Raw genomic sequence first — 11,676 nt, forward strand, 5'->3', positions numbered from 1 at the left:
CCCCTGGCCACAATGCACACAAAGGAGGCGCTGTTTCCTTCAGTTCATTTATTGGTAGAGCTCGTTCAAAATTGATTACAGAGATAACTGAGTGATTATCCGCAAATAAAATATAGGAATATTCACACCAAAAGACAAATGAAATGATAAAATATAGAACAAGAAAAAAACAAATAAAAACAGAGCATAACAGACTAGCAGAAGAAACTATAATTAATTTTAGAAATAAAAAAAACCCAAACTTTTTCTAAGACTGAGAATTTGTTATGTCTGCACCATATTTTTCTCCTCGGACACAATTACATTTTATTTTAAAGTCATTACTGATTACTGTTAAAGTTGCCATAAAAAGAAGACAAAAAGAAAAAAACATACATGAGGTTATTTTGGTTGTTCTCCAGCTTCAGCGCTGGTCCTTTACTATATGACTTATTTGTATCACACTGAGACGATATGGGTGTTAAAACAGGGAATACACTCCCTTATTCTCAGGATAACCTGGTTGTTGAAGCCAGTGTGGCTCAAAATGGAGACAAATAAAAGACAGAGGATGTTTCCTTATATAAATACTGAGTGCTAATCTTTTTGTCTTTTAATCTATTAAATAACGTTTTGCGTCAAAAGTCAGGCTCCTCTTCTGATAATATTCTGAAAGACAATGATAAATTCACTGGGCTCTAATAAAGCGGTTATCCAATAAAGTCCAGTTTAACTGACATTTTTCTTGGTGATGTTAGGGGATTATGACCCTGCTGGAGCTCCAGTAAGATGGCTGTGGCATGGACACCTGAACGTGACATGTTGGACAGCACTGTTTCCTCCACAACCACTCCTCGATACACTGAGGAGAGAGAAGGCATGAGAGAGTACGTTACCATCATGGAGTCCTGGAGCACCAGCATGTAGAGGAACAAGACCATTGAGTCAAAAAGATGTCTTTGTAGTGGTTGCATCTTTTTCTCACTAATGAATGGCCTAAAATGTCTCAGAGGAAGACTGGACTAACATGTCTTTCATTTCTTACAAAATCTTAAAAAGGGGGTGTGGTATGACTCGACTTAAGCGGTCAAAGAAGTGCAGGAGACTGATGCTGTCCAGTGTAGCAAGTGATTTATTCACCATTCTGTGGCCCAACAATATTTACAAAGAAACATAAGAAACTCAACTCTATAGTTAACTCAATTCAAATAAACATAACTGAACTTAAATCAACGGAAATTAAGGTCAAACTGCACACAGCTACACTGACCTGAACCCTTCTTCTGAAACACCTGAGTTCGTCTGCTTAAATAGTCCCCTTAATCAAACACTTTCTCCTCTGGACTATTCCATTCAGTAGGTAGGTGAGATGAACATGATTATATTCATCCTCTACTACTCCTCTTGACTGGCAACATAAACTCTGGTGTAATCAATACATATCACAACATTACATCTATTTCTTTATAAACCCTTTAAAATCAACTTTATTAAATTATAAGAATTCTTCCCCTCCTGCACTTGGTCCCTTCCTGTGACCTCAGATGAACCCAGAAGGTATAAAGCAGGAAGTAGAACTACATTTCCTCCTTTTGCTTCTGGAAGACAGGTAGGTAAAGGTAAGTTCAAACAATACAAATTAACAGTTGAAATAAATAACATGTTAACTTAACAAACTTGCATGAATTGATTTAAACCAAGATGTTATATTATATAATCTGTAAAAGTGCAGAACATAAACAAACCCGGGATAGTAGATGTTTGCCTATTGCAGATTACATGTGAAATATGGTTAAATCAAAACAAGAATGTTAACTAAGAATGTAGACAAATGGTCTTCTCACCCACTTTGTCACACTCCCCCCCCCTTAAGACCGTTACTCCTCTGAGTCACGGGACAGGAAATCAGCAATGACATTCTTATGTCCAGGTCTATACTGGACCTGGAAACGAAAAGGCTGGAGAGATAAATACCATCTTGTTATCCTGGCATTAGTGTCTTTCATATTATGAATCCATTGCAAAGCACGATGATCAGTCTCAAGAACAAACTCTTTCCCAACAAGATAATATCGCAAGGTGTCTAGAGCCCATTTAATCGCCAATGCCTCCTTTTCAATGGTCGAATACCTCATTTCCCTTGGAAAAAGTTTTCGACTGATGTACTGGACAGGCAACTGCTGCCCTTCCTCTCCTTGCAGTAAAACAGCTCCCAGACCCACCTCAGAGGCATCTGTTTGTACTGTGAATGGAAGGTTAAAATCTGGACACTGCAAAACAGGTTTCTGACACAAACAGTCTTTCAAATCATTAAATGCATCCTCAGCATCTTTCGTCCACCTGATCCTTGTAGGACTAGATTTTCTTGTCATGTCAGTCAATAAAGCTGCTCTTGAGGAAAAATTTGGAATTAGTCGACGATACCAACCTACTAATCCCAAAAATGATCTCAACCTTTTCTTTGTGTTTGGCAAGAGTGCTGCAGCAACTGCATCCACTTTTCCAACCTGAGGGCGAATGCCTCCACCCCCTATTACATAACCCAGGTACTGCACCTCGGGCTTGGCGATGTGACATTTCTTGGCATTTATGACAAGTCCAGCATTTGCGATACGTCGAAACACATCAGCAAGATGTTTCAGATGATCTTCCCATGTACCACTATAAACAACAATGTCATCAATGTAGGCCGCTGCATATTGTTCTGCACCCTTCAACCCTCGATCCACCAACCTTTGGAATGTAGCTGGTGCTCCATGCAAACCAAAGGGCATCACTGTGAATCTAAACAGTCCACTCGGCACTCTGAATGTTGTTAAGTCCTTAGATGAATCTGTCAAGGGAACCTGCCAATAACCTTTACAGAGGTCAAGGGTAGTCAGAAATGTAGCATTTCCCAAACGATCAATTAGTTCATCAACCCTCGGCATTGGATAAGGATCAAAAGCAGACACAGAATTTAACTTAGAAAAGTTTACACAAAATCTAAGCTTAGGATCATCTTTCTTTGGTACAAGCACAACAGGGCTACACCACTCACTGTGCGATGGCTCAATGATTCCTGCAGCCAGCATCTCCTCCAGCTCACTTTTCAACTCAGGCAATAGCTTAGCTGGGATACGGCAAGTGGTATCTCTAATTGGCCGTTGGTCTGGAGAATGCAAAGTGATTTTGTGTTCAATGAGGTGTGTACGACCTGGCTTTAGACTGAAGAGTTCTTTGGTCATAAGTGATTGCACCTCCTGACGTCTTTCCAAAGGCAAATGGTTTAAATCTGGAAACACAGTTTTGACAGCTGAAGAAGGGAAGTACTGCTCCTGAGGCTCTTCCTCATCCACAACTGTACGTGCCCACATGGATGTTGAGTCCTGTGGCTGGTCAGTCCACTCTTTCAAAAGATTGACGTGGAACACTTGATGATTCTTTCGACGGTTTGGTAAATGAAGCTCATATGTGACTGGGCCTGTCTTCTTTGTGATTTCATATGGCCCCTGCCACTTTGCAAGAAGACTGCTCTCCGAAGTTGGCAAAAGTAGAAGAACTTTCTGTCCCTCACGGAAGACTCTTCTTCTTGACACTTTATCATATCTTTGTTTTTGCCGCTGTTGCGCATGGGCCAGATTGTTATTAGCAAGTTCTTGGAACTGTTCTAGCTTGTCTCTCATTTTGAGGACATGTGAGAGTTCACTAAACCTCTGCTCTGACATCGAACCCTCCCAAGCTTCTTTCAGAACATCCATTGGACCTCTGACAGGATGCCCATAAAGTAGCTGGAATGGTGAAAACCCAGTAGAACTTTGTGGAACCTCTCGGTAGGCAAATAACAAAAATGGGAGCCATTGGTCCCAATCTGACCCTGTTTCATTCACAAATTTCCTGAGCATTGATTTTAACGTCTTGTTAAATCGCTCTACAAGGCCATCAGTCTGTGGGTGATAAGGACTGGTCTTGACACCCTGGATCCCTAACAAACTATATACTTCTTTAAGCATCTTAGAAGTGAAATTGGTCCCCTGATCTGTGATGATTTCTTTTGGGATACCTACTCTGGAAAACAACTGAATCAGGCAGTTAACAATCTGACGAGCCTTTATTTTCTTCAGGGGGAAGGCTTCAGGATATTTTGTGGCATAGTCACAAACTACAAGTATGTACTTATGACCTGCTTTACTCTGTTCTAGTGGGCCAACAATGTCCATGGCAATGCGTGAAAAGGGTGTATCAATGATGGGCATACTGATAAGCGGAGCTCTATCTGCTTTCCTGCCTGGAGCTGTTAACTGGCACTGTGGGCAAGCTTTACAGTATTGTACCGTATCACTGAACTGTTGGGGCCAGTAAAATCTGGGAATCATTCTAGAAAATGTTTTAGATTGTCCCAAATGTCCTGCCCAGGGAATGGAATGACTCATTTTCAAAATGGTAGATCTCAAACTCTGGGGGATCACCAACTGGTCACCAATCTTGCTACGGCGATGCAACAAATCTCCCTTAACCACAAACACTTCCTGCCTTCCCTCAACTGTAGTTGACTCTGGAACACATTTAGAGAACAATGGTTTAAGTGTTAGATCCTCTTTCTGAAGCCTAGCAACCTGACTAGCACTGGGGAGAGACTCAGTCTTTAAAGGATCTAAAATGTGTTCAGCTACTCTTGTTCCCTTCACCTTTTCATGTCTTCTCTGTCTCTTGCTCTTTTTTGGTTTAGAAAAAGTGCTAGACTCATCCAATGGGGCATCCTCATTTGCAAAAGGTAATTCATCCCAACCCAAAGCATTAACCTGTAGCTCCTTAGCTTTTGACCTTGTGACCGCTAACAAACTTTCAACGGTTTCAGTCTGACAGGGATGCTTGGCTATTAGCTCTGTGAGTATTGGGAGATCACGGCCCAACACCACTTGATAAGGCAGCGTTTGCAGCACTCCCACTGAAAGAGTGTAACACTGGCCTTCTACTTCAATTGCAACTTCAGCAACTGGGTATGATACCTTATCACCATGAATACAGCACACATCCACTGTTGCTCCTGAAAAGATCACATCCCTGGGAAGACTGTCTTGTCTAACCAGAGAGCGATTACTTCCTGAATCTAACAGAGCTACACAGGGTTTGTCTTCAACAAATACCCCAATTGATGGCTCATGTTGCTGACATTCAATTTCATTTTTGTGATTCTCACTGACTTCAGTTTGTCTAGCAGCACACATGTAATTTTTACTAACAGACATCTTTGTACACTGAGCTTTAAGATGACCTATCTGACCACACAAATGACATGCTTTATTGGTTTTATTTTTTGTCTCAGATCTGGCAGGATCTGAGTTATACCAGTTCTGTCTTGTGTGCTTAACTTTCAAGTCAGGGCCACCACCTAACTTGTTGAATGGCACGTTGGAATTTGACTTAACTGGTGTGAAGTCTTTTGATGGTCGACGAGCTGCTAAGAAAGCTTCAGCCAGTTCTGCTGCTTCCTTGGAAGTCTTTGGGTTACGTTCCTTAACCCACGTCCGAAGATCAGGATTCAAAACCTTGAGAAACTGTTCCATGATGATGGCGTCTCCGATTTGATCCCTTGTCTTTGTTTCAGGATTCATCCACTTGATGTACAACTCCTTTAGGCGGACCTGCAGCTCCCTTGGTGTTTCCTCTGCTCCAAAGGTACTAGAACGAAACCTCATTCGATAGGTGTCAACACTTATTTCATATTTCTGCAAGACAGCACACTTTACTTTTGCATAGTCCATAGTGTCATCAATATCCATGGCTACATAAGCGGAACGTGCTTTACCAGCTAGCAGTGGTGCTAGGTGAAGAGCCCACTCATCTCGCGGCCACTGGCAAGCATGAGCAATTCTTTCAAAGGTGATTAAATAATGTTCAATGTCCTCACCTTCATTGTAAGGTTGCATTTTTGGCCCCTTCCAGCCTGAATGTCTCACCAGTGTTGAAAGCTGTGCCTCACTGCGTTGATGTGCCGGCTCCACGTCAAGCCTATTTGATTCTTGTGTGCTGGCAGATGGTTCTGGAGTAGGTGCTCTCGAAGAAGCCGATGTAGATGCCTGTACTTCAAGTAACTGATGCTCTAGATTGCCATGCTGCATCTGCTGTTGAAGCTGGGCAAACTGATGCCGGATTTGCCTCCATCTATCATCCTGGCGCTTGTGCTCTTGCTCCAGTTTAGCATCGCGTTCAGCCTGCTGTTGCATCAGAGTTTGCAAAAGTTTGGACAATTCAGCCACATTCTCTTGTCCAGAAATATGGCCACTTATTGCCCCTTGTTGGTCGCTGCCATCTTGTAAATCATCTGCTTCACATTCTGGAACATGCCCTCTCTTTGCTCGGGTAGACATCTTCTCCACTCCTTAATTGGCCTGGAATCCCACCGCTGCCACCAAATGTGGTATGACTCGACTTAAGCGGTCAAAGAAGTGCAGGAGACTGATGCTGTCCAGTGTAGCAAGTGATTTATTCACCATTCTGTGGCCCAACAATATTTACAAAGAAACATAAGAAACTCAACTCTATAGTTAACTCAATTCAAATAAACATAACTGAACTTAAATCAACGGAAATTAAGGTCAAACTGCACACAGCTACACTGACCTGAACCCTTCTTCTGAAACACCTGAGTTCGTCTGCTTAAATAGTCCCCTTAATCAAACACTTTCTCCTCTGGACTATTCCATTCAGTAGGTAGGTGAGATGAACATGATTATATTCATCCTCTACTACTCCTCTTGACTGGCAACATAAACTCTGGTGTAATCAATACATATCACAACATTACATCTATTTCTTTATAAACCCTTTAAAATCAACTTTATTAAATTATAAGAATTCTTCCCCTCCTGCACTTGGTCCCTTCCTGTGACCTCAGATGAACCCAGAAGGTATAAAGCAGGAAGTAGAACTACATTTCCTCCTTTTGCTTCTGGAAGACAGGTAGGTAAAGGTAAGTTCAAACAATACAAATTAACAGTTGAAATAAATAACATGTTAACTTAACAAACTTGCATGAATTGATTTAAACCAAGATGTTATATTATATAATCTGTAAAAGTGCAGAACATAAACAAACCCGGGATAGTAGATGTTTGCCTATTGCAGATTACATGTGAAATATGGTTAAATCAAAACAAGAATGTTAACTAAGAATGTAGACAAATGGTCTTCTCACCCACTTTGTCACAGGGGGAAATCAAACTTGTTTTAAACCTATTTTAGTGACTCTGTCATTGTATGAGTGTCTGCAGTCATCTACTTGACCTCTTCAGTGTCATCCACCTTAGACAGGGCCTTCATTGGACCTCTATAACCCTCCAGGGTCCATCTGTCTGTGCTGAGTTTACTTGTGACCCGTCTATAGTTGCCCTACTTTTAACGCAAGAAAAGGTTTATGTGTTGATGTTGTTGCTGGTATGTGCTACCTCTTTGTGGAAGGTGTGTGTGCACTGTAGCTCTCTGGTGCCGCCAGCGCCGTTATTTAAGTCGTTATGACAGATCAGACACACACTATAAGCATCGCTCTGGAACACACAAACAATTAAAGTCACAAAGAGCCTAAAAACACAATTTAATTTTGTCTTATAAAAATCGGGAAGTGCGTCTACACACCAGCGACATGACGTTACGTCTTCTGAACTGTCCCCGCCTCTCAGGTGGCACAACCTCGGGGATTGTGGTTATGAGAGATTGCCTGCGCTCTGAGGTGGGCACAGCGGCCTCCATAGGTGATGGAAGAAGGCGGCGGGAGGAAGAGCGACGCAACAAAACCCTCGCCGTCACCGGAGCCTGAGTGGACGAGTGGAGACGAGACAGCTGCATGGCCGACAGAGTGGACTGAAGACAAAAGATCAATTAATCAATCAAACTTGATGGAGGGAGCATAAACGCTAAATGCAATTCAAAGTAATTTACAGGCACAAAATGCTGAATACGAACTGCAAATATAGTATATAAGATCATAAAGCAAATTAAGGAGAAAAATATGACTAATAAAGTTAAAAAGTACACATTAAAGTCAATACTCACTATACAAAACTGAAGGATGATTTAAAAAACTGAAATGTCAGTGGACTGCTTATAATAAACATTTAACTCATTACTCTCTGTAAATATTTGCCTTCCTTCTTTCACACAGTTTTATTTCTTTGTTTCTAATTTTTTTCTGCCGTTAAAAAAAAGTCTTGAACAAACAAAAGACTCACTGATCCAGTTATCCCATTAACAAAAAACAAACAAGAACATGTACCTAAAAGCTCCATTAGCACCTCTGGGAGTCTTTACTTCCCCTATAACCAAACTGCAAGGCTGAAGCTTAGAAAACAGTAAACAAGACATTGGTTTATGGATGACAGAGTGTTCATGAGCTGTGAACACCCTGAAGACTGAAAGTATGACTGATATAAACTGATACAACTGGTTTGTAATGGTAACTGCATTAAAACGGGCACCATTTTCTCCTGATCATCCTTCACTACAATGTTATGAAAAAAGGAAAGAGCTAGATGATAAAGTCTTGAAACAAGATATCCATCAGTCTCCTACTCGCTAGCCACCTCCTCCAGGACCTCTGAGGGGGGAGCAAGGTGAATCCAAGACAACTCGAGGACAGACCATCTCCAACTTCTTTCTTCTGGTTGCAAATACCTGAATCCCCTCACCTATGAGGCGTCCAGGATGCATCATAACTCGATGTCCAAACTACCTCAACTGGCTTCTTTCAGTGTGCAGGAGTAGCAGCTCTGCTCTGATCCCCTGTCTCAAAGGGAGACCACAGCCATCAAAGGGAACTCGTATCTTCTGCTTCTATGTGAGATCTGATTCTTTTAACTCTTTTTTAACTGCAACAGACAAATACAGTGCCACCTCAGTGCAGACACTGCACCAATCTGACTGTCAATCACGTGCTCCTCTCTTCCCTGACTTGTAAACAAACCCTGATATAAACTCCTTCACTTTGGGCAGCAGCTCACACCCAATCCATAGTCGGAACCCATTACAACACATTATTGTGAACTCACGGTCCCTCCAAGAGAAGGATGAAGTCACTTTGATTACTGGCAAAATTTATCTCTCTAAAAATTATTGAGATACATGATGATACATCAAGACACACGTTTCACGATATTCCAACAACATGAGTAGGGTTATCTTGCACTGGATTACAAATTTCTAGAAGTTGTTTGTGACATTAACCCAAAAAAAGCACAGACAATGTAACCACAGTTAAATTACCACACTGGTTAAAGGGCAGACATTCTTAATGCATCATCGGTTGCCATCCACTGGAATCTAAGCGCAAGCCCGGCACATTTTCAATTCCAGAGTCCTATGATGCTCTCTTCCAGTTATTTTTCTTGTGATATGTGATTGTTGTATTTTTCAGGGTAAATTATATAGTGGTGCAGAAAAGTAAATGGCTGTGTTTACCTTGTGGGATGGACATGAAAGGTCTCCATGCTTGTCTGTTGGGTTTTTCTGGTAGCAGGCTAAGGATTTGTTCAAGTTGGAGGCAAATTAGATTAATTATTAGGTTCCTGCCAGGTACTCTGATAGTAGCTCTATGGATTCTGGATACAGTCTGAATACATCAAAAAATAGACCTCAGCTGGGAAGCTAAGGCTTAAGTAATGTTTGCCAGATATCATCCCAAGTTGTTCTTACCCAGTGTGCTCTGGGACTGCCACCAGGAGCATCAGATGCCCACACCAGTTTTCAGACTGAACTTCTTCTGGTAGCCTAAGCACTATATCTTATCTTTGAAAGCAAGACCAAAGACTGCATCAAAAAAACTCTTTGGCTCCAAGAATTTCCCAAATTCCCAAATGCCTGTGGACAAGATATTGCAATGCATGAATTCAATTCTCATTACCTTCCCCATCATGGCAAGACGGGAAGCAGGTCATGCACAAGTTAAAAGGAGCGACTGACCACTGTATCCCAATTAGACCGAGTATCCACACAGCCAGATGGCCATGACCGTCTGGACTAAATGACTCTTCCTGAATGATAAAGGAAATGAACTTTTTCTTGACCTTGAAGACAGCACTTGACAAAATGAACAAAATCTCAACAAACAACCTATTACTGTCTGCTCTTGAGCTTAGGACTGTATCACTAAGGAATGTTTCCAATTTTTAAGTATTTGAAGAACTTCTTGTGCTTAAGTTCCTGTGATTGACGACTTGTCCACAACAACATTTGAATCTTGATTATGGCTCAGCATATCAAAGAAGGCAAGCATTAATGACTACCCCTCCCTTTGACCACACACTACTGCACTTTACAGTTGGTCTGGAGTTGTACAGTTACTGGTGTTCTTACCGGACATGGCAGTGATGCTCGGCGGCCCGACTTTACCGCTGCCGGAGGCTCTGGGCTGCTTCTGCTTTTAAGTCTTCCTCCCTCTGACTCGTCATCTTCATCTTCTTCCTCTCCTACTTTACTCTGCTGTTCCCCTCCCCGGTACCGCTGCATCCAAGCGTTGAAAATCCTGGCATCTTCCTCATCATCATCCTCTTCCTCCTCATCCTCCTCCTGTTCCTTATCCTCTGCTGTTAGAGCAAATGGGTCCTCGGGGTCCGAAAATACTTCAGCTTCTTCTCTGTCAGGATCCATTACGAGGATTTGTATGTTTACCCTTGTGGTGCAGAACACTACAGCAGCAACAAACAGACTGTTTCCTGATAAAACTGTGGTGTAAATCGTGAAAAAGCTACAAGCACACTTTGTTAAAAGCTACAATAAATTATTTCAATGAAGAAACAAGAAACACAGCGGCTCATTTCCAGCATTTGGCAACCAGACGGCCATAGAGGAGGCCAGCAGGAGCCGAGGAGCCTCCAAGGAACAGGCCTGACTGTCGACCTTTCTCCACCCCCCGCAGATCCATCCGAAGTCCACACAAAGTCCGGCCTCCAGCTCTTCCACATTCACTGCTGGTATTGTTTGTGTTTTCTGTATTTCGAGCGTCTCTTTGCTCTCTGTGCTGCTCTGGCCTGAAGCCTGTTAATCCAGCTACTGAAATCCAGGAGAGAGAGCAGGGAGATTACTGGACAGGCTTACAGGATCTGTGTCACTTCACTGCACCCCAGCTCTTTATTGATTAATGGTGTAATCAATCTGATAAATGTTGGAAACCAACACCAACCCTGTGTGTTTTATTTTGGCTTAAAAAAAATTCTAATTAACAATATAATATTTTATAACAAATATTTAAGATGGAACATCCTGCACCTTTATCAATGTACTAAAATGTATTTAAATATATATTTTAAATAACTGAAAATGCCTCATATCAGTATTCATATCAGTATTTAAACATTAATTGTAATATTTATTTAAATTACAAACAATTTCAACTAATGATTTTTTTTAATTGTTAACATTTTTTCTTTAAAGTAATTATCAATATCAGATTTTGGATTTTAGTTAATTGATACAATTTTGTCCTAATCATGATTTTTGCTCTCTAACTCTTTATAGAATTAAATACAATCATATTAAATAAATAAAGTTTCTCAACTTGTTCAGGAGTGAACCTGCTGAGGAGGTAAAACGAGGATAAACTCTATTCTTAAGCACAAATAATGACCTTTGAGCCACACCTGTTCCACTCACCTGGATCACCGACGAAAATAAACCCCACTTCTACGCACGCGTGCACCGGATGTGTTTCTTTGGCTTTTCAAAAAA

At 41.3% G+C, this 11,676-nt stretch overlaps 1 protein-coding gene across 2 annotated transcripts; it reads right to left on the minus strand.

Moving 5' to 3' along the window:
- Positions 1-16: 16 nt before the first annotated feature.
- si:ch211-207l14.1 (uncharacterized) lies at positions 17-11,675 on the minus strand. Of its 2 annotated transcripts, none has more exons than XM_004565622.3 (5): positions 11,602-11,675; positions 10,306-11,001; positions 7,594-7,818; positions 7,407-7,505; positions 17-841 (listed from the first exon to the last, which is right to left on the minus strand). In XM_004565622.3, exons 2-5 carry the CDS (start codon positions 10,597-10,599, stop codon positions 734-736), a joined length of 726 nt encoding a protein of 241 aa, XP_004565679.2. In that variant the 5' UTR covers positions 10,600-11,001; positions 11,602-11,675; the 3' UTR covers positions 17-733. The 2 variants fall into 2 exon arrangements, with proteins under 2 accessions (XP_004565679.2, XP_004565680.2); XM_004565623.3 differs by lacking the exon at positions 11,602-11,675 and adding an exon at positions 11,507-11,582.
- Between the last annotated feature and the right edge of the window lies 1 nt (position 11,676).

Source organism: Maylandia zebra, linkage group LG23, assembly GCF_041146795.1.
Source record: "Maylandia zebra isolate NMK-2024a linkage group LG23, Mzebra_GT3a, whole genome shotgun sequence".
NCBI classification, from domain to species: Eukaryota; Metazoa; Chordata; class Actinopteri; order Cichliformes; family Cichlidae; genus Maylandia; species Maylandia zebra.